This window comes from Coregonus lavaretus (assembly GCF_964263955.1).
Source record: "Coregonus lavaretus genome assembly, chromosome: 3".
Lineage (NCBI taxonomy): Eukaryota > Metazoa > Chordata > Actinopteri > Salmoniformes > Salmonidae > Coregonus > Coregonus lavaretus.
In genome coordinates this window covers 28909628-28933897 of record NC_139990.1, presented here as the reverse complement: position 1 = coordinate 28933897, position 24270 = coordinate 28909628, and the positions used below count along the sequence as shown (strand labels likewise).

Below are 24270 nucleotides of genomic sequence, written 5' to 3'. Positions count from 1 at the left end.
AAAACGGATGGCGCTGTGATAGACTACATCCAATATGCTGAGTAGAGTGTTGGAAGCTATTTTGTAAATGACATTGCCGAAGTCAAGGATCGGTAGGATAGTCAGTTTTACGAGGGCATGTTTGGCAGCATGAGTGATGGAGGCTTTGTTGCGAAATAGGAAGCCGATTCTAGATTTAACTTTGGTGATGCTTAATGTGAGTCTGGAAGGAGAGTTTACGGTCTAACCAGACACCTAGGTATTTGTAGTTGTCCACATATTCTAAGTCAGACCCACCGACAGTAGTGATTCTAGTCGGGCGTGCGGGTGCAAGCAGCATTCGATTGAAGAGCATGCATTTAGTTTTACTAGCGTTTAAGAGCAGTTGGAGGCTACAGAAGGAGTGCTGTATGGCATTGAAGCTTGTTTGGAGGTTTGTTAACACGGTGTCCAATGAAGGGCCAGATGTATACAAAATGGTGTCGTCTGCGTAGAGGTGGATCTGAGAGTCACCAGCAGCAAGAGCGACATCATTGATATACACAGAGAATAGAGTCGGCCCGAGAATTGAACCCTGTGGCACCCCCATAGAGACTGCCAGAGGTCCAGACAACAGGCCATCCGATTTGACACATTGAACTCTATCTGAGAAGTAGTTGTTAAACCAGGCGAGGCAGTCATTTGAGAAACCAAGGCTATTTAGTCTGCCAATAAGAATGCAGTGATTGACGCAGTCGAAAGCCTTGGCCAGGTCGATGAAGACGGCTGCACAGTACTGTCTTTTATCGATCGTGGTTATAATATCGTTTAGGACCTTGAGCGTGGCTGAGTTGCACCCATGACCAGCTCGGAAACCAGATTGCATAGCGGAGAAGGTACGGTGGGATTCGAAATGGTCGGTGATCTGTTTGTTAACTTGGCTTTGAAATACTTTCGAAAGGCAGGGCAGGATGGATATCGGTCTGTAACAGTTTGGATCTAGAGTGTCACCCCCTTTGAAGAGGGGGATGACCACGGGCGCTTTCCAATCTCTGGGGATCTCAGACGATACGAAAGAGAGGTTGAACAGGCTGGTAATAGGTGTTGCGACAATTTCAGCAGCTAATTTTAGAAAGAAAGGGTACAGATTGTTTAGCCCAGCTGATTTGTAGGGGTCCAGATTTTGCAGCTCTTTCAGAACATCAGCTATCTGAATTTGGGTGAATGAGAAGCAGGGGGGGGCAAGGGCAAGTTGCAGCGGAGGGTGCAGAGCTAGTGGCCGGGGTAGGTGTAGCTAGGTGGAAAGCATGGTCAGCCATAGCAAAATGCTTGGATGTACGCCACAGGATGTTTTTGTGCTGGTCAAGGGCAGTCAAGTCTGGGGTGAACCAGGGGCTATATCTGTACTTAGTTCAGAATTTTTTGATTGGGGCATGCTTATTTAAGATGGAGAGGAAAGCACTTTTAAAAGAACAACCCTGCATCCTCTACTGACGGAATGAGGTCAATATCCATCCAGGATACCCGAGCCAGGTCAATTAGAAAGGCCTGCTCGCTGAAGTGTTTTAGGGAGCGTTTGACAGTGATGAGGGGTGGTCGTTTGACCGCGGACCCATTATGGACACAGGCAATGAGGCAGTGATCGCTGAGATCCTGGTTGAAGACAGCAGAGGTGCATTTAGAGGGTAAATTAGTCAGGATGATATCTATGAGGGTGCCCATGTTAACGGATTTAGGGTTGTACCTGGTAGGTTCCTTGATAATTTGTGTGAGATTGAGGGCATCTAGTTTAGATTGTAGGACGGCCGGGGTGTTAAGCATATCCCAGTTTAGGTCACCAAGCAATACGAACTCTGAGGATAGATGGGGGGCAATTAATTCACATATGGTGTCCAGGGCACAGCTGAGGGCTGACAGGGGTCTGTAGCAAGCGGCAACAGTGAGAGACTTATTTCTGGAAAGGTGGATTTTTATAAATCCAGGTATTATCGAATATGATCATATTCTTATTAACTTTTCAGCCCGTATCAAGTTATTATCAGAGCCATATCTATATTGGCTCTAGTCATGATTATATTCTTATTATCTTATCAGGCCTCTGACACACAAAAATTATATCAGTCATTACTATACTATTACTATATAACCAGGGGTGAAAGTAAGGTGTTACAATCCGGTACAACTTCCCGGCAAAATAAATAGTAGGGGTACGCTGTACCGGTAAAACATGAGCCTATCACAAAAATGAAAACAAAATGTCAAGAAAACTGGAGACTACTACACCATTATTTATCATTACCGCATGTCAGACTAATGAAAAATTAGCGAATGGACTTGAAAACGGGTGGTTTAGCCTACGTGTGATGTGGTTCGATGTGAACACTGACATTTTGCCAAGGCAGAGATGAGTAGCAAACACTGAGACGTGCAGAGACAGCAGTGGACTTATAAATTCTGGCCTAATGACAATCGGCAAATGTCATTACACTTTTTGGTGTTTTGTGTAATACCAGTCTCTTTCCATTCACCACTGTTTGGAGGCGGGTAATATGTTGCCAGTAGAAGAACGTGCGCGGGTATCCTAGTAAAGAAGCCCTTTGAAGTGATTGTTTGACAATCAGATGAAAACATCATGACTGGTTGTGTTTATGCCACAATAAATGGTAATACATTTTAAAAGTTAAATGACAAATATTTTTGACTAGGCCCACAGATTATTGAATTAATAGGGATTATATTTGTAATTCTATGATTAGGCCTATAACAAATATTGGAGGTCCCGTACTGGGAAGAAATTAATTCTACTTTCACCCTTGTATATTACACTAGACTATACCACTTAGACTATAACGCTGCTCATCACAAGCATGTGTACTTACGCTCCACTGAGGACCTGGATGGCGCGAGTGGTGGTGCGGTAGTTAAACAGCTCCACGTCAGGAATGGCCTCGGTCACCTCAAAGGTGTTCTCCTGCTCCACCTCCTCCTCCTCGCCTGGCTGCTCATACATCACCAGCATGGGCTCCGTCAGGTCCTACAGGGGACAGAGGGGTCATAGGTCACATACTGTGGCTCCAGGTAGGAGTTGTCTTTAGGCACAGCTCTAGGACCAGCTACATTTTAAACTTTACCAGCAGGAAAGGAATAGCTACAGTAAGCACGCTGGCGCCCACAGACACAGTGAGGTCTAGATGTGGTGTGTTCCACTGTCCTTACAGATGCCATCTGTTGGTCCGTTTCTGGTCAAAAAGTATTTCACACTGATTAGTTCAATAGAACTACATTTGTTTTTGAGTGAATGGCCACAATGCCCTATGGCAAAAGGGGACAGGTAAATTCTAGATATTTAATCCTAAACCCAAGCCAAAAGCCTAACCTGAGTACGTTCCTGTGCCTGGGTCATCTGCATGTAATACAGGTCACCACCAAAATAATGGAAACACTTGAAATTGTTGCATGTTGCGTTTATATTTACTAAATTTGACTGAGTTACAGTTCATATAAGGAAATCAGTCAATTTAAATAAATAAATTAGGCCCTAATCTATGGATTACACATGACTGGGCAGGGGTGCAGCCAAGGGTGGGCCTGGGAGGGCATAGGCCCACCCACTGGGGAGCCAGGCCCACCCACTGGGGAGCCAGGCCCAGCCAATCAGAATTAGTTTTTCCCCACAAAAGAGCTTTATTACAGAGAGAAATACTCCTCAGTTTCATCAGCTGTCCGGGTGGCAGGTCTCAGACGATCCCGCAGGTGAAGAAGCCGGTTGTGGAGGCCCTGGGCTGGTGTGGTTACACGTGGTCTGCGGTTGTGAGGCCGGTTGGACGTACTGCCAAATACTCTAAAACGACGTTGGAGGCAGCTTATGGTAGAGAAATTAACATTACATTCTCTGGCAACAGCTCTGGTGGACATCCTGCAGTCAGCATGCCAATTGCACACTCCCTCAAAACTTGAGACATATGTGGCATTGTTTTGTGTGACAAAACTGCACATTTTAGAGTGGCCTTTTATTGTCCCCAGCACAAGGTGCACCTGTGTAATGATCACGCTGTTTAATCAGCTTCTTGATATGCCACACCTGTCAGGTGGATGGATTATTTTGGCAAAGGAGAAATGTTCAATAATAGGGATGTAAACAAATTTGTGCACAACATTTGAGAGAAATAAGCTTTTTGTGATATGGAAAAATTCGAGGATCTTTTATTTCAGCACATGAAACATGGGACCAACACTTTACATGTTGCGTTTGTATTTTTGTTCAGTATATATTGAAAGCAGGTGCTTCCACACACGTGTTGTTCCTGAGTTAATTAAGAAATTAACATCCCATCATGCTTAGGGTCATATATAAAAATGCTGGGTAGGCCATTATTTTGGCTACCATAGCTATGCCCCCATAGGATGACAATGCCCCCATCCACAGGGCAGCAGTGGTCAATGATTGAATTGTTTGATGAGCATGAAAATGACATAAACCATATGCCACAGGAGTCATGTTTGCGTTTTTCACGCAGAAAAGGAAAGATAAAATGCAGATCTAAAATGCTTGTTATTGTAAATTCTGCTCAGCTTCAGTCAGGGTTCGCTCCAAATCATGAATGTAAAATGACTAATTTCGTGCTTCAGTTGCACTCGGATGAAGTATATTTGCTCGTCATTAGATCACCAGTCAGTGCTCTGACTGATGTGTAGGCGACTTTTCTAAGGTACTTTCCTCCAGTGTAGTGTTTCCTCTGGTAGCAAGTTAAAATGCAAGATTAACTTCAAGCAAAAAACATTAAGAAATGTAGCTGGCGACATTATTTCTATGATAAACATTAGAAATATGATGGTCATGCATCGTTTTTGCAAAAAATACCTTGCTTTTTACTTACGTGTATGTTGCACTAATGTATTTTGTGTGAAGAAAAACTAGAGTTGCACGCCTCTTATCACTCTATTGAAGCCAAAAAACACTGACTTCCAATATGAAACTCAGATGAAATTATTTAAAAGGCAGAAAATGCAGATTTCTGAAAGCTAATGTGACCCCGGTGCCATGACCGTCTCACTCACCAGATCTCAACCCAATTGAACATGCATGGGAGATTCTGAAGCAGCGCCTGAGACAGCGTTTTCCACCACCATCAACAAAACACCAAATTATGGAATTTCTCGTGGAAGAATGGTGTCGCATCCCTCCAATAGAGTTCCAGACACTTGTAGAATCTATGTCAAGGTGCATTGAAGCTGTTCTGGCTCGTGGGGGCCCAACACCCTATTGTCACGCCCTGACTTATGGGACTCTTGTATGTTGAGTCAGGGTGTGGAGATCTATGTTATTATTTCTATGTTCACTTTCTAGGTTTTGTGTTTCTATGTTTGGCCGGGTGTGATTCCCAATCAGAGGCAGCTGTCACTCGTTGTCTCTGATTGGGGATCACACTTTAGTAGCCTGTTTGCTATCATTAGTTGTGGGATCTTGTTCCGTGTATAGGCTTGTATTGTGTTTAGCCTGAGGACTTCACGTTACGTTGTTTTGTTCGTGTGTTTATTTTGATTAAATAAACATGTTTGCATTTCACGCTGCGCCTTGGTCTGACCTGTCCTTCAACGAACGTGACACCTATAAAGACACTATGTTGATGTTTAATTTATTTAGGTAGTTACCTGTATATACAAAGTGTACAAAACATTAGGAACACCTTCCTTATATTCAGCTGTACCCCTTTTTGCCCTTAGAACAGCCTCAATTCGTCGGGGCACGGACTCTACAAGGTGTCAAAAGCGTTCCACAGGGATGCTGGCCCATGTTGACTACAATGCTTACCACAGTTGTGTCAAGTTAGCTGGATTTTCTTTTAGGTGGTGAACCATTATTGATACACACAGGAAACTGTTGAGTGTGAACAACCCAGCAGCGTAAGAGTTGACATACTCGTCCTCCATTTGGCAAATCTGACCATAACTCTAACCTTCTGATTCCTGCTTATAAGCAAAAACTAAAGCAGGAAAAACCAGTGACTCGGTTAATAAAAAAGTGGTCAGATGACGCAGATGCTAAGCTACAGGACTGTTTTGCTAGCACAGACTGGAACATGTTCAGTGATTCTTCAGATAGCATTGAGGAGTACACCACATCAGTCACTGGCTTCATCAATAAGTGCATTGATGACGTCGTCCCCACAGTGACCGTACGTACATATCCCAACCAGAAGCGATGGATTACAGGCAACATCCGCACTGACCTAAAGGGTAGAGCTGCCGCTTTCAAGGAGCGGGACTCTAATCCGGACGCTTATAAGAAATCCTGCTATGCCCTCCGATTAACCATCAAACAGGCAAAGAGTCAATACCGGACTAAGATTGAATCATACTACACTGGCTCTGACGCTCATCGGATGTGGCAGGGCTTGAAAACTATTACAGACTACAAAGGGAAGCACAGCCGTGAGCTGCCAGGTGACACAAGACTTCCAGACAAGCTAAACCACTTCTATGCTCGCTTCGAGGCAAGCAACACTGAAGCATGCATGAGAGCACCAGCTGTTCCGGATGACTATGTGATCATGCTCTCCGTAGCCAATGTGAGTAAGACTTTTAAGCAGGTCAACATTCACAAGGCCTCAGGGCCAGACGGATTACCAGGACGTGTACTCCGAGCATGTGCTGATCAACTGGCAAGTGTCTTCACTGACATTTTCAACATGTCCCTGACTGAGTCTGTAATACCAACATGTTTCAAGCAGACCACCATAGTCCCCGTGCCCAAGGACACTAAGATAACCTGCCTAAATTACTACCGACCCGTAGCACTGACGTTTGTAGCCATGAAGTGCATTGAAAGGCTGGTCATGGCTAAAATCAACACCATTATCCCAGAAACCCTAGACCCACTCCAATTTGCATACCGCCATAACAGATCCACAGATGATGCAAACTCTATTGCACTCCACACTGCCCTTTCCCACCTGGACAAGAGGAACACCTATGGGAGAATGCTATTCATTGACTACAGCTCAGCATTCAACACCATAGTGCCCTCAAAGCTCATCACTAAGCTAAGGATCCTGGGACTAAACGACTCCCTCTGCAACTGGATCCTGGAATTCCTGACGGGCCGCCCCCAGGTGGTAAGGGTAGGTAACAACACATCTGCCACACTGATCCTCAACACGGGGGCCCCTCAGGGGTGCGTGCTCAGTACCCTCCTGTATTCCCTGTTCACCCATGATTGCATGGCCAGGCACGACTCCAACACCATCATTAAGTTTACCGACGACACAACAGTGGTAGGCCTGATCACCGACAACGATGAGACAGCCTATTGGGAGGAGGTGAGAGACCTGGCCGTGTGGTGCCATGATAACAACCTCTCCCTCAACATGACCAAGACAAAGGAGATGATTGTGGACTACAGGAAAAAAAAGAGGACTGAGCACGCCCCCATTCTCATCGACAGGGCTGTAGTGGAACAGGTTGACAAGGCACTGGTGTCCACATCACCAACGAACTATCATGGTCCAAACACACCAAGACAGTCGTGAAGAGGGTACGACAAAGCCTATTCCCCCTCAGGAGACTGAAAAGATTTGGCATGGGTCCTCAGATCTTTAAAAAATTCTACAGCTGCACCCTCGAGAGCATCCTGACTGGTTGCATCACCGCCTGGTATGGCAACTGATTGGCCTCCGACCGCAAGGCACTACAGAGGGTAGTGCGTACGGCCCAGTACATCACTGGGGCCAGGAAGGCCCTCAAAATTGTCAAAGACTCCAGCCACCCTAGTCATAGACTGTTCTCTCTGCTACCGCACGGCAAGCGGTACCGGAGTGCCAAGTCTAGGTCCAAAAGACTTCTCAACAGCTTCTACCCCCAAGCCATAAGACTCCTGAACAGCTAAGCATGGCTACCCTGACTATTTGCACTGCCCCCCCACCCCCACCCCATCTTTTTACACTGCTGCTACTCTGTTAATTATTTATGCATAGTCACTTTAACTCTACCCACATGTACATATTACCTCAACTACCTCAACTAGCCGGTGCCCCCGCACATTGACTCTGCACCGGTACCCCCTGTATATATAGCCTCCCTACTGTTATTTTATTTGACTTCTGCTCTTTTTTTCTCAACAGTTTTTTATTTTTATATTTTTATAAAAATAAATAAATGCTTTGTTGGTTAAGGGCTATAAGTAAGCATTTCACTGTAATGTCTACACCTGTTGTATTCGGCGCATGTGGCCAATACAATTTGATTTGACTTAACACAATCAAACCGGTGCAACTGGCACCTACTACCATACCCCGTTCAAAGGCACTTAAATATTTTGTCTTACCCATTCACCATCTGAATGGCACACATAAACAACCCATGTCTCAATTGTCTCAAGGCTTAAAAATCCTTCTTTAACACTAGAACCGCTAAAGCAGTAATTTTGACTGCTTGTGATTTTTTTCGTATAATTGTTCTGCCATTTATTTTGTCATGCCCCCCTCTGTTATATACGTCTATATAACACACTGTCGTTGTTAGAATCTTAATATCACAAACAGAACTGGAGTTATAACCAGTTTTAGAAGGGCATGTCATTTTTTGGACTGGTTTTCCCAGTTGCCCCTCCTTCTCCCAACAGTAGGGCCTAATCTCCTTCTTCTACCGACAGTTGAAAGTGCAGGGCCCAGTTGATAATCCCCCGGACAATTGCCTCGAAACTGAACCTGAACTATACCGAAACTAATTTCACACATACAGTGAGGGAAAAAAGTATTTGATCCCCTGCTGATTTTGTACGTTTGCCCACTGACAAAGACATGATCAGTCTATCATTTTAATGGTAGGTTTATTTGAACAGTGAGAGACAGAATAACAACAAAAAAATCCAGAAAAACGCATGTCAAAAATGTTATAAATTGATTTGCATTTTAATGAGGGAAATAAGTATTTGACCCCTCTGCAAAACATGATTTAGTACTTGGTGGCAAAACCCTTGTTGGCAGTCACAGAGGTCAGACGTTTCTTGTAGTTGGCCACCAGGTTTGCACACATCTCAGGAGGGATTTTGTTCCACTCCTCTTTGCAGATCTTCTCCAAGTCATTAAGGTTTCGAGGCTGACATTTGGCAACTCGAATCTTCAGCTCCCTCCACAGATTTTCTATGGGATTAAGGTCTGGAGACTGGCTAGGCCACTCCAGGACCTTAATGTGCTTCTTCTTGAGCCACTCCTTTGTTGCCTTGGTCGTGTGTTTTGGGTCATTGTCATGCTGGAATACCCATCCACGACCCATTTTCAATGCCCTGGCTGAGGGAAGGAGGTTCTCACCCAAGGTTTTACGGTACATGGCCCTGTCCATCGTTCCTTTGATGCGGTGAAGTTGTCCTGTCCCCTTAGCAGAAAAACACCCCCAAAGCATAATGTTTCCACCTCAATGTTTGACGGTGGGGATGGTGTTCTTGGGGTCATAGGCAGCATTCCTCCTCCTCCAAACACGGCGAGTTGAGTTGATGCCAAAGAGCTCGATTTTGGTCTCATCTGACCACAACACTTTCACCCAGTTCTCCTCTGAATCATTCAGATGTTCATTAGCAAACTTCAGACGGCCCTGTATATGTGCTTTCTTGAGCAGGGGGACCTTGCGGGCGCTGCAGGATTTCAGTCCTTCACAGCGTAGTGTGTTTCCAATTGTTTTCTTGGTGACTATGGTCCCAGCAGCCTTGAGATCATTGACAAGATCCTCCCCTGTAGTTCTGGGCTGATTCCTCACCGTTCTCATGATCATTGCAACTCCACGAGGTGAGATCTTGTATGGAGCCACAGGCCGAGGGAAATTGACTGTTATTTTGTGTTTCTTCCATTTGCGAATAATCGCACCAATTGTTGTCACCTTCTCACCAAGCTGCTTGGCGATGGTCTTGTAGCCCATTCCAGCCTTGTGTAGGTCTACAATCTTGTCCCTGACATCCTTGGAGAGCTATTTGGTCTTGGCCATGGTGGAGAGTTTGGAATCTGATTGATTGCTTCTGTGGACAGGTGTTTTTTATACAGGTAACAAACTGAGATTAGGAGCACTCCCTTTAAGAGTGTGCTCCTAATCTCAGCTCGTTACATGTGTAAAAGACACCTGGGAGCCAGAAATCTTTCTGATTGAGAGGGGGTCAAATACTTATTTCTCTCATTAAAATGCAAATCAATTTATAAAAATTTTGACATGCGTTTTTCTGGATTTTTTTGTTGTTATTCTGTCTCTCACTGTTCAAATAAACCTACCATTAAAATTATAGACTGATCATTTCTTTGTCAGTGGGCAAACTTACAAAATCAGCAGGGGATCAAATACTTTTTTTCCCTCACTGTATAACAACAGCTGAAATAAATTAAGTAAAGTATGATGGGGAGAATGGGTGAGTTGATGAGCGAGGGGAAGCAAAAGAGGCATAATTATGTAATCACCAATTGTGAATGAAGAACAGGGCGGGCCAGTCTATTGTATTGATCCATTCTAATTATAATCTTAAAATGGTATGTACCCTATATCAGTCCACCGAATCAAAGCAGTCTTAACAGTCTACTCTGGCCTACTTGGAGTAGGCTACACAGCGAGAGTGTGCGTAATTGTACATGCTGAACAGCTTTCAATCTCTGAGAAAATATCCACATCCGGCAGGAGGCGAGAGTGTCAGAGAATGTGGTGATGAGGCTTGTGGAACCTTACATTGGCAAGCGGAGCAATGTCACCATGGACAATTTCTTAACTTCACTGTCATTGGCGAACAAGTTGCTTGCAAAGAAAACAAGTCTGGCCGGCACCATGAACAAAGTGAGACGGGAGCTCCTTCTGCGCAAAATAAGGCACCTGCACAGCTGTTGTACTCCACAACAGTGCTGAAGAATGACAAGACAACGGAATACAACCAAGGGAAAACCGGATACTATTACACACTACAACCAAACAATGGTATGTCAAAGCAAGTGAAAGTTACGAACTTTGTGTCAACTGTTAGGGCAAGCGATAACAGCTAAATGAAATCCAACTGATGCCATTGCGTGAAGATGCACACAAGCACGAGCTGAAAATAATTGACTATTTATGACTGCAGTCATATCGACACTTATATTCATTATAATGCCATTATTTATTTTGTGCCGAGTTTCACTATTTATCAAGGCCACTTTGTGCTTATAATGTTTAGGCTACTGATGTTTTCATCATTTGACCACACGTCTTTTGACCGTGCTTCTTGGTGGTTGGGGTATTTTTTTTATTTGATTTTGTCGTTATAAAAATAAGCTGTTACCATGTTCCAACACATATGCTTTCTGTTTCATAGTTGTAACAAACGCACTCCACTAATAAAATGGATTGAACACTTGAATGTTGGCTTTTTTTTAGTTGGGCATTTAGCCTACAGTAACATAAACTAATGAAAATGCTATTGTGTTATTTGAAATAAAATACAAATCATATTCTAATGTTACCCAAGGCCTTCATAAACACAACCAAATGATAATTTTTGCTATAGCATATGAAACTTTTAATTTTTTAATTACACTGTTATAATGTTGCAGTCATAATGACTGCTCATTAGCTTGAAGGGGGGGTCCATCGACACCCAGCGGTTCTAGTATTAACTCGTCTCATACCCATCATCTACACTGATTGAAGTGGTATTAACAAGTGACATCAATAAGGGATCATAGCTTTCACCTGGTCAGTCTACATAATGGAAAGAGCTGTTTTGTAAACTCAGTGTATGATAAATATGCCATTTAGGACATGGTCATTCCTGCAGCAGCTGGATACAAGATACAAGGTCCTGATAGAGATGGGGGTGTTAAGTGATGGTATGGCCCACTCACCGCTCGTATGACTCTGACAGAGCGCAGCTCGGCATCGCAGCCCCCCCACACCCTCCAGTCGTGGTACTCTCCCTCCTCCAACAGATACTGGTGGCCTCGGAAACCCTCCTTCTCATAGCCCACCCAGCTAGAAGTACAGGGAGACACAGGATGAGATGCATGAAGTAAGACACTCACACATGCATACACACACACACACACACACACAGTTTACTCACCAGCCTCCCTGTACTTTGATGGATCCAGCGCTGTACATGAAGGCAGTCTGCTGTCTATCCAGTCTGGTCATGAAGTCTCTCATATTGGTGTAAATCGTCCTCGACTTCCCAGTGAAGTAAGGCTTGTCATATAGCACCAGCTGGAAACAACAGGGAACAACATGCATCATTTGAAGTTGTGTAATTAGATTTATTGATTGTTTGATTGACTCGTTCATTCATTCATTTCAATATCATGGCCATCGCATTGCCGTATCTCTTACCTTGGGCTCACCAGGTTTCTCCACTCTTGGTTCACCCTGTAAAAAAAAACATTTCTTAAATGTAATCTTAACTAATTTAATCTATAATGTAATGCATTACCTTGTTCCCCTGTAAAATGACGTTGAATGGGAATGTGTATTCTACTCAATCTAAATCTAAACCGTGTACATTGTCCTAATTGTAATAAGTCTGCACAACTCTAGAAGGTGAAAGGTGTTCTGGAGGTGGAGGGGATTCTTACGATTTTGAGAGGGTGCACTGAGCCCACGTAGGGTTGTTCCACGCCCCAGGCTGCAGGGTTGGGGAACCCCCCCACCTCCAGAACACGTGGTACGCCCTGGAAGAAAGGCTGAGGGTACACCAGCCATCTGAAGAGAGAAGAGAGTCAATCCAATCAGAACAGGGATATCATAACAGAAGATAGACCTCACAAAACCATGTCATTATGTCGATAAAATAAACAATATAAAGACATATTTAATTTGAAGCTATATTTGATTAAACAATCATCTACTTTCATAAAATGTTTATCCTTGTGCCACACGTGTCCTACTAAAAAGTAGTTGGCAGAGCAGACTCTGTTACTCACAGTCCAGCATTGATGATAATGGAGTTGGCTTTGATGGGGAAGCCGAATATCCTGGCGTCATCTGACGTGTCTCTGAAGATCACCTTCTTCCCCTCTGCATTCTCCTCTGGGAACAGACTGATCTCTGGCACACTGTAGTCCTGTGGGGGCAGAGAGAAATGTCAAGTATGACTAGAGGGTGCTATAGTTTCACAGAGAGCAGCGCATTTGTGATACAGGCTCTAACAAAGGAGACGGCATTTCGAGGCAGCAATCCTTAAGAGTGCCAGAGTCTGTCAACACATCTTCTACTGAACCACACCTAATCAGATTGGCATAACTCTTGCCAAACTCTTGCCTTGTGGCATTCATCCACCTGTTGGAGATTATTTGACTTGAGCCCATTGTAGTTGCATAATGAGTCCGTTTATAATAGCATAATTCCGCTTATTAGTAGGAATAATTTGTTATTGGCTAGGATGTTGGAGCTGGAGAGTGTTAATGCATCGACAAGGGAAATACAGAAAGTGTCTTTGTCCAGATATGTTATTGTTTTATATTAATATTACTAAGGAGGTAGGTGAAGAGCCACAGTCGAGTCTCAGTTCCTGGTAAAGTCAGGCTAGTTTCTGTTTGAACTAGGGCAGGGAGAGACGTGGAGTTCAACATCGAGGTGAGGACAACAGTTGAAGAGAGAAGAAACCTCTGAGAGGGTGGGGCTAGAGGGGCCCATCTCGACAATACTCCAAGTGTAGTCTTATCTCTCATACACACACCCCTGACCAAGAAGGTTCTGGACTCAGGCTGGGCCACGATAACACCAATAGAAGGAACAGACTCAGTTCTTACCCAGCAACAGAGAATTAATGTTTATTCTAGACATGCAAGGAGGTGAATCCGCCTAATCGGAAGGTATAAATATATACTTGTGTGAATTGTATGTGTGCTATGCAGCCATGACATCCAGTTTGGGTGTAATAAATCTAGTCTGAGCTTCCTTTGGTGTCCGACTGGATTTGTACCAGAATTTAGAACCTAACACACCTAAAGCCTTTGGAATTAGCGGTTACTCAAAAAGGCCTGGTTTGAGAAACACTGCTCTATGGCTAATCATAATAGTAACAAGTCCTCATAAGGGTAATCTGTGACTTCTTCTTACCCTGACTGCTCTTCGTACTGATCCTATGATGAACCTCCTGGCCGGCTTGGCCTCCACTACTTCTTCTCCTCCCTCCTTCTGTCCCTTCTGTCCATTTTTCTGCTGTTGTTCCTCCTCCTCCTCAGGGGGGTCGAAGGGATAGGTGAGCTCTATGTCCCCCTCGTCCAAAGCTATCTTCTCCCCTTTGAAGTTGGGCTTCTCGTACAAGACCCAGCTGAAGAGAGGAATGGAAAGACAGGAAAATGAAAAGTAACGGTCCATGGTCTGAACAAGATTAATTTGAACACAATGCATGCCCTATTTCAAAGGTGATTTAAACAGCCACAGCTGGTGAATAGATTGAGCATTGCTCTAACAAATTGACACACTGGTAGAGCTCTACACTAGCACACTGAGGATGGCACGGGTGTCACTATTCAAGATATTAATGGGTAAGTATAAATATTTATCCAGTTATGCAAATGCACACAATATGTTGATTCATTCATAATCATATCCCACCGAGTTGAAAAGGGTTTCTACCTGGAACCAAAAAGGGTTCTTCAAATGGTTATCCTATTGGGAGAGTCAAATAACCCTTTTAGGTTCTGGATAGCACCTTTTTTTTTTACCCCCTTTTCTCTCAAATTTTGTGATATCCAATTGCGTGTCCAATTTCAGACATTGGTGTTCAGTTCCGTGTATCTCAGTGGGTGATAAGGGGCATTCAAGATCTACATGATTTGGCAGCATTGGAGATACTTTAATAACCTTGACAAGACAGTTCAAATATTGTTTCTTGCTTTGAGGTTGGGCCAAATATGTGGAAGTGACTTGTGACATGAGGAAAAAGTGTGGCCTTTGATTTTGTTTGCTGCTGGAGGCAGTAAAATATAGGCACCAATTACAATTTCTCTGTGGCTCTGTGTTTTTTCCAGGGCACGTAAGGTGCTTTGGAACTGGCGATTACATCCATTGTTGATCTGTTCACAACTGACTGTTTTGTCTGTTTGTTTGTGTGTTTGTGTTTGTTTGTTTGTGTGTTTGTGTTTGTGTGTGTGTGTGTGTGTGTGTGTGTGTGTTTGTGTGTGTGTGTGTGTGTGTACACGTGCATGTCATATACCCATGTGTGTGGGTGTGTGCATCCCCTCGAGTCTAAAGTCCACACGCAGTTATAACTACAGCAGTGAGTGAGTAAGTGTGCATTTGAACACTTACCCTCCCCTGACAACCCTGATAGAGATAGTCTCCTGTAGTTGCCAGGGTGTGGCATCAATGACGTCACTCCGCACCTCAATCATCTGGCCACACATCCCTGGCTGGTCAAAGATGAACATCTGGAAAAGACAGCACCATTTCATTAGAGATGCTCAAATTAAAAACGCCACACTGATACTGTCCCATGCTCCATCCTCTATCTGTTTGTGCTTTAGCCAATATCTCTGACATACATTAAAAGGTTCTGATGAAGGCCATTGTAAAAGGGAATGAAGGCTCAAATGTCAAGCTTTTAATAGTTGCTCAAATAAAATAATATGTTTTTAATGGTGAGCGAGCGTTGCACCCTTTTCTTTTCAATGATGATGTAATTTTTGGGTTTGCACCTTGACTCATGTTTGTTGAGGGCCTCAACTTCTTACCGTACATTAAAGGAACAAACTGATCTAATGACCAGGCTAACTCTATCCAGCTCTTTCCTCCATCACTGGAGGCAGCAACCAGCAAAAAGAGTGTGATGCAACTTAGATACAGCGCTTTGTGTTGTTAACCATGTGAACGTTCAGGTAAGGTATGCCATTGTGTATCACAGCTAGGCTCTTTAATCAGAAACTGTCTGAGCTAAATGTCAAGCAAGTCTGTAGGTGCCATGACGAATTCCAGGTTTATTGATACAGTTGGGAGAAAAGCTAATTGGTTGCATGCAGGAGCAAGCTTGACATGTATCTAGTTTCATAATCTCCATCTTAATGGCAATAGGTAAATAGGGCAGGTATTTAGCTAGTGTTACTCAGTGTTGAAATACCACAATAATTGTTTGCGAACAGGATCGTTGACTGGAGCACAAAAGCATTGGCAAGGCATGGATGTAACTTCTGCCAAAGAGGAAATAATTGTGAATGGCTAATAATGAGAGACTGAAACTGTTACCAACAATAAAACTAAAACATGCCCATCAAGTACGCCCAGTGCTTAATTTGAGCCGGATCCTGCCGGAACAGGATCCGGCACCTCTTTGGCCGGATCCGGTACCTCTCGTGACATGAAAAAAGTCACTTTTTGCAATGTAAGAATTCTAATAAAAGTTCATTTGAGTTGCCTCTTCGTTAAACAAGAGCGAGATATAAGCTTTTGGGACGAACGCATTGGCCATCACCGGCGAGTGAGCTGCGCATTATTGGGTGAGTCAATGAAACTGGAAAGCATGTTTAGGACTATAATTTCCTCCTCATATTGCAGCCTACAATATGAGTTTCCACACACCTAGGCCTATGCTATTGATGGATTCAAGGTAGTTTTTATTGATCTCAGATTCGCAATTTGTCAGTGTCAAAGTAGCCTGTCATTTCGATCATTCGTACGGTATTAAAAAAGATTCTGCCAAAATGCTGAAATGTGTTTATAAAAGGCCACATTTTTCCCGTACCCTAGGCTACTGAAATGTTCCCCATGTGTCAATGCCTCTACTCTACTGCTCTATGCAACTACGCAAATGTGATGATATGCATGCAATGCTTTATGCTTTTTTTCTCACGCGTTCCAGTACCTCAGAGCTCCCCAGGTCACCCCCCTCTCGTGCTCACTTTTTGTTCCGGCACCTCCCAATTTACAAATGTCACGCCCTGACTCAGGGGACTCTTATATGTTGAGTCAGGGTGTGAATGTTCTATGTTGTATTTTCTATGTTTGTGTTCTATTATGTATAGATCTATGTTGGCCGGTGTGGTTCCCAATCAGAGGCAGCTGTCGCGCGTTGTATCTGATTGGGGATCATACTTGGCACTAGGCAGCCTATTGGCACTAGGTAGTTGTGGGATCTTGTTCCGTGTTTAGGCTAGTTTTGTGTTCAGCCTTTGGACTTCACATTTCGTTGGTTCGTTGTTTTGTCGTGTGTTTATTCGTTGTGAAATAAACATGTATGCATATCACGCTGCGCCTTGGTCTGACCCGTCCTTCAATGTCCGTGACAGAAGATCCCACCAAACACGGACCAAGCAGCGTGCCCAGGAGGACCGAACACCCTGGACACAGGTGGGGAAGATGTGTCGTGGGAACAGATATTTGCGGGGAAAGGACCATGGGCGAAGGTAGATGCCCAGGCAGGAGAGGAGCAACGGCAACACTGAGGGCTCCGGTCGAGGAGGAAGCCCGAGAAGCAGCCCCAAGAAAATGTGGTTGGCGGAGCCTAGTTTCAGAGCAGAGCCAACTCCCCGTACTCACGCGAGGAAGTGACTGGGCAGGCTCCGTGTTATGCGATGCAACGTACTGTGTTGCCAGTGCGCCGGCACAGTCCTGTACGTCCTGTGCTAGCACCACACACGTGCCGTGCGAAGATGGGCATCCAGCCAGGACGGGGTGTGCCGGCTCAACGCTCCTGGTCTTCAGTACGCCTCCTCGGTCCCACATATCCTGCGCCGGTTCTGCGTACTGTATCGCCAGTGCGCGTGCACAGCCCAGTGCGTCCTGTGCTAATGCCTCACATATACTGTGCGGAAGTAGGCATCCAGCCAGGACGGGTTGTGTCAGCTCTCTGCTCCAGACCTCCAGTCTGCCTCCACAGTCCGGTACGGCCCGTTCCTGCTCCCCGCACCAAGCCAGTGGTGCGTGTCGCCAGTCCGGCCCGGCCCGTTCCTGCTCCTCGCACCATGCCAGTGGTGCGTGTCGCCAGTCCGGCCCAGCCTGTTCCTGCTCCTCGCACCAAGCCAGTGGTGCGTGTTCCCAGTCCGGCCCGGCCTGTTCCTGATCCTCGCACCAAGCCAGTGGTGCGTGTTCCTAGTCCGGTCCGGCCCGTGCCTGCTCCTCGCACCAGACCAGTCTGGCACAGCCCGTGCCCGTTCCACCGGTGCCTGGTCAGGCACCGGTCAGCTGCTCCACTCCGGAGGCAGAGCAGTCCGCTCCACCGGTGCCTGATCCAGCTCCGGTCAGCGGCTCCACTCCGGAGCCAGAGCAGTCCGTTCCACCGGTGCCTAGTCCAGCTCCGGTCAGCGGCTCCAGTCCGGAGTCTGAGCAGTCCGCTCCACCGGTGCCCGGTCCAGCTCCGGTCAGCGGTTCCAGTCCAGACCCAGATGTCAGCCCCTCTCCATGTTCGGGGTCTCCCACACCAGGGTCCAGACAGGGCTTGGAGTATCGTGGGAGGAAGGAGAGGGGAAGCAGCGCGCCGAGGTCCAGACCAGACCAGGGGCGCAACAGGGAGGCGGAGCGTATGTGGTCGTCACGCCCGGAGCCGGATCCGCCTCCGAGGCGGAATGCCCACCCGGCCCCTACCCTGTTGTGTAAAAGTTGTGCGGTCGGAGTCTGCACCTTTGGGGGGGGGGGGTACTGTCACGCCCTGACTCAGGGGACTCTTATATGTTGAGTCAGGGTGTGAATGTTCTATGTTTGTGTTCTAGTATGTATAGATCTATGTTGGCCGGTGTGGTTCCCAATCAGAGGCAGCTGTCGCTCGTTGTCTCTGATTGGGGATCATACTTAGGCAGCCTATTGGCACTAGGTAGTTGTGGGATCTTGTTCCGTGTTTAGGCTAGTTTTGTGTTCAGCCTTTGGACTTCACATTTCGTTGGTTCGTTGTTTTGTCGTGTGTTTATTTGTTGTGAAATAAACATGTATGCATATCACGCTGCGCCTTGGTCTGACCCGTCCTTCAACGTCCGTGACAACAAATGATGCACTGATTTTGATTTAATTTTCTCTCAAATCAAGCACTGTAAGCTTTGGCGACCCCATGCTGGGGTTGCGATCCTTAGGTTGGGAACCCCTGCTCTCTTAGTATGTTAGGACTATAGTGAATGAACTGGGCTTTTTGTAATATTGTCCAAACCACTGAGTGTGCATTGGAATTTTTTTTATGGCTTTCTTTGTGAAGATGTGGCATATTTCCACTTCCACACAGTTCTGAGTGATAGATCCAAATATTCAACAGCCCAAATAGAGAGCGATGTTTGGCTGAGTGAATCTGAATGGAATCATACTAATCTAATTTCATCAGCTTCACCATGCTCTACATGAGATCACTCTCCTCATCCTTAATTACTCGCCTTTGGCAACTAACTGTCACATTGGGGTACGGTGAACTGTGAAGCCATTAATTCACTTTGAATTATCATCATTAATCCTACATTAAAGAACACTGGGGTGTAAAAAATATGTTTAAAGATGTTGTGGTTACTATTGCTGCTTGGAGACATCCATAGTTCAAGTCAAGAAGGCTGGCAAAATATACTTTTTTTGATAAGGGTAACCTGGTGAGCAGTCATCCTTTATTACATTAAAAAAGGTTGCAATGGGACATTGACCTTTACTGTAGGACAAATTGTATACTGTAGGACAAAGACGATAGGTAAGGGATAGAGGTGGGTGATTCCTGTAGTTGTTTCACCTGGAGAATAAACCCTCCTCCTCACAGCTGCCAATGTCCCTTAGCGTTGATGATGTGGTTGTTACTGACATAGAGCACATGGCTGAGCTCTTTAATCACCATTAAGTCAGGATTCCTATTTGACTCAGCCATGCCTCCTTGCCCGTCCAACATTTCCTCATCTCCCAGCCGTTCTAATGCGACTAGCCCCGATGCTCCTCCCTCTTTTCCCCCTGTCCCGCTACAAAGTTTCTCCTGCAGGCGGTCACAGAGTCCGACGTGCTAAAGGAGCTCCTTAAACTTGACACCAAAAAACCATCTGGGTCAGATGGTTTAGACTCTTTCGTCTTTAAGGTTGCAGCCCATATCATTGCCAATCCTCTCTGACCTTTTTAACCTGTCTCTCCTCTCTGGGGAGGTTCCCATTGCATGGAAGGCAGCCACGGTGCGTCCTTTATTTAAAGGGGGAGATCAAGCTGATCCTAAATGTTATAGGCCAATTTCTATTTTGCCCTGTTTATCAAAAGTGTTGGAAAAACGTGTCAATATTCAGCTGACTGGCTTTCTTGACGTCTATAGTATTCTCTCTGGTATGCAATCTGGTTTCCGCTCAGGTTATGAATGTGTCACTGAAACCTTAAAAGGTCCTAAATGATGTCACCATTTCCATTGATTCTAAGCAATGTTGTGTTACTATTTTTATTGACTTGGCCAAAGCTTTTGATACGGTAGACCATTCCATCCTTGTCGGCCAACTAAGGAGTATTGGTGTCTCTGAGGGGTCTTCTGCCTAATTTGCTAACTACCTCTCTCAAAGAGTGCAGTGTATAAAGTCAGAACATCTGCTATCTCAGCCACTGCCTGTCACCGAGGGAGTACCCCAAGGCTCAATCCTAGGACCCACGCTCTTCTCAATTTACATCAACAATATAGCTCAGGCAGTAGGAAGGTCTCTCACCCATTTATATGCAGATGATACAGTCTTATACTCTGCTGGCCCCTCCCCGGATCTTGTGCTAAACGATCTACAACAAAGCTTTCTTAGTGTCCAACAAGCTTTCTCTGCCCTTAAACCTTGTTCTGAACACATCCAAAACAAAGGTCAAGTGGTTTGGTAAGAAGAATGCCCCTCTCCCCACCGGTGTGATTACTACCTCTGAGGGTTTAGAGCTTGAGGTAGTCACCTCATACAGGTACTTGGGAGTATGGCTAGACAGTACACTGTTCTTCTCTCAGCACATATCAAAGCTGCAGGCTAAGGTTACATCTAGACTTGGTTTCCTCTATCGTAATCGCTCCTCTTTCACCCCAGCTGCCAAACTAACCCTGATTCAGATGACCATCCTACCCATGCTAGATTACGGAGACGTAATTTATAGAAGGGTGCTCTCGAGCGGCTAGATGTTCTTTACCCTTCGGCCATCAGATTTGCCACCAATGGTCCTTATAGGACACATCACTGCACTCTATACTCCTCTGTAAGCTGGTCATCTCTGTATACACGTCGCAAGACCCACTGGTTGATGCTTATTTACAAAACCCTCTTAGGCCTCACTCCCCCTTATCTGAGATACCTACTGCAGCCCTCATCCTCCACATACAATAATAATATAATAATAATCATACATACAACACCCGTTCTGTCAGTCATATTCTGTTAAAGGTCCCCAAAACACACACATCCCTGGGTCGCTCCTCTTTCCAGTTCGCTGCAGCTAGCGACTGGAACGAGCTGCAAAAAAAACTCAAACTGGACAGTTTTATCTCCATCTCTTCATTCAAAGACTCAATCATGGACACTCTTACTGACAGTTGTGGCTGCTTCGCGTGATGTATTGTTGTCTCTACCTTCTTGCCCTTTGTGCTGTTGTCTGTGCCCAATAATGTTTGTACCAAGTCTTGTGCCGCTACCATGTTGTGCTGCTGCCATGTGTTACTACCATGTTGTTTTCATGTTGGGTTGCTACCTTGCTGTGTTGTCGTGTGTTGCTGCCATGCTATGTTGTTGTCTTAGGTCTCTTTTAATGTAGTGTTGTCTCTCTTGTTGTGATATGTATTTGGTCCTTTATTTTTATTTTGTATTTTTTTATCCCAGCCGCGTTCCCGCAGGAGGCCTTTTGCCTTTTGGCAGGCCGTCATTGTAAATAAGAATTTGTTCTTAACTGACTTGCCTAGTTAAATAAAGGTTCAATAAATAAATAAAAAGTCAGACAGACTCACCTTTCCTGGCCGAGGGTTGAGCTTTCCATGTTCTTTCTCCTTGGTGAGCTGCAGACACACGGAGAAAACAGCCATTTAGTCATTTCATATTTTATCAAACCACTATAAATAGCACATAGTTATCTTACCTAGCAATCTTTTAAGATGAATGCACTAACTAAGTCGCTCTGGATAAGAGCGTCTGCTAAATGACTAAAATGTATTTTTATTTTTTATTTTAACAGTGCTTCACTAGACTTTCTACAGTATGTCATGTTTAACTTGTCTTTGACAAGATATTAGGGATTCAAATCTAAATAGTTAACATACCAAACCTCAAAATATCTAAACTACGGCAGCAATAGTACCCAACAACTACAGAAATGGTAAACCCACAACCCCCAGCATCCCTGTCAACCCGTTTTGCAAATACTGATTAACACACAAGGCCACCCATGTCCCATTACTCCCTGAGAGAATGCAAACATTAACTTCACATTGAGAGGAACGATGTATGACATAGACAAAAACGACTCTCTGTGTGTGTGTGTGTGTGTGTGTGTGTGTGTGTTTGTCCACACAATTAACCATTCAAAAGGGGGAATACCCTTTGCAGTGATTTACTACTGTTTATCTATTTCACATTATTTCAGCCAGTAGGACACACATGTCTAACAATCTCAGCATTACTTAATCTAGGAGAACTTGTTCTGAGTAAGACAAGGAGAGGGGAGCGGCCATTTTGAAAGCACAACAACCTCTCAGATCTCCCAGAGAGAAGTCAGAATGACGCATTCTTGTGTACTTGGGGAACTGGTGACATGTAGTTGGAATGCGATAGAATGTGTCCACACTGTGGTCTGTAGTCCTTCACCTTTCTGGGCAGACAGGTAGAGAGTTTGTGTGTGTGTGTGTGTGTGTGTGTGTGTGTGTGTGTGTGTGTGTGTGTGTGTGTCGTAATGTGCAAGTCATTAGGGTATCAAATATCTGCTTGACTCTTTGCAGTAGGAGCTCATAGGAAATAGGAACTTATCCACTAGATCTCCTTACACTCTGAAATCAAAGATCAAATACGGTTTGAAAGTCCCTCCTACTTCCTGGATCATATCCAACCCTGTTTTTGAATGGCCTTCAAGTTTATATAATCAAATTCATGAAAACGCGTTCATTTAAGATATGTAAAATTATATTCGTATTAGTCGATTAATTTAATTATACCCAATGCCTTCTATGAAGGCTTTCGTTTACGAAAAGAAAACACTATCGAAAACCTTAACGAAAGGCATCAGGTAGAAGTAAATTAATACATGAATACAAATATAATTTTATACACTGCTCAAAAAAATAAAGGGAACACTTAAACAACACAATGTAACTCCAAGTCAATCACACTTCTGTGAAATCAAACTGTCCATTTAGGAAGTAACACTGATTGACAATACATTTCACATGCTGTTGTGCAAATGGAATAGACAACAGGTGGAAGTTATAGGCAATTAGCAAGACACCCCCAATAAAGAAGTGGTTCTGCAGGTGGTGACCACAGACCACTTCTCAGTTCCTATGCTTCCTGGCTGATGTTTTGTTCACTTTTGAATGCTGGCGGTGCTTTCACTATAGTGGTAGCATGAGACGGAGTCTACAACCCACACAAGTGGCTCAGATAGTGCAGCTCATCCAGGATGGCACATCAATGCGAGCTGTGGCAAGAAGGTTTGCTGTGTCTGTCAGCATAGTGTCCAGAGCATGGAGGCGCTACCAGGAGACAGGCCAGTACATCAGGAGACGTGGAGGAGGCCGTAGGAGGGCAACAACTCAGCAGCAGGACCGCTACCTCCACCTTTGAGCAAGGAGGAGCAGGAGGAGCACTGCCAGAGCCCTGCAAAATGACCTCCAGCAGGCCACAAATGTGCATGTGTCTGCTCAAACGGTCAGAAACAGACTCCATGAGGGTGGTATGAGGGCCCGACATCCACAGGTGGGGGTTGTGCTTACAGCCCAACACCGTGCAGGACGTTTGGCATTTGCCAGAGAACACCAAGATTGGCAAATTCGCCACTGGCGCCCTGTGCTCTTCACAGATGAAAGCGGGTTCACACTGAGCACATGTGACAGACATGACAGAGTCGGGAGACGCCGTGGAGAACGTTCTGCTGCCTGCAACATCCTCCAGCATGACCGGTTTGGCGTTGGGTCAGTCATGGTGTGGGGTGGCATTTCTTTGGCGGGCCGCACAGCCCTCCATGTGCTCGCCAGAGGTAGCCTGACTGCCATTAGGTACCGAGATGAGATCCTCAGACCCCTTGTGAGACCATATGCTGGTGCGGTTGGCCCTGGGTTCCTCCTAATGCAAGACAATGCTAGACCTCATGTGGCTGGAGTGTGTCAGCAGTTCCTGCAAGAGGAAGGCATTGATGCTATGGACTGGCCCGCCCGTTCCCCAGACCTGAATCCAATTGAGCATATCTGGGACATCATGTCTCGCTCCATCCACCAACGCCACGTTGCAC

At 45.0% G+C, this 24270-nt stretch overlaps 1 protein-coding gene across 1 annotated transcript in view; it reads right to left on the bottom strand.

Annotated features, from left to right (window-relative positions):
- Positions 1-24270, bottom strand: part of LOC311107032 (beta/gamma crystallin domain-containing protein 2-like) — a gene marked incomplete at its 5' end in the record, with an annotated part of 46925 nt that overhangs the window by 11874 nt on the left and 10781 nt on the right. The window contains 9 exons of the mRNA XM_084149486.1: positions 2838-2992; positions 11802-11928; positions 12020-12159; positions 12283-12318; positions 12525-12651; positions 12873-13012; positions 14011-14224; positions 15208-15326; positions 21782-21829. Of these exons, the coding sequence (XP_084005612.1) occupies positions 2838-2992; positions 11802-11928; positions 12020-12159; positions 12283-12318; positions 12525-12651; positions 12873-13012; positions 14011-14224; positions 15208-15326; positions 21782-21829 (1106 nt within the window). The remainder of the gene's footprint in view (positions 1-2837; positions 2993-11801; positions 11929-12019; positions 12160-12282; positions 12319-12524; positions 12652-12872; positions 13013-14010; positions 14225-15207; positions 15327-21781; positions 21830-24270) is intronic.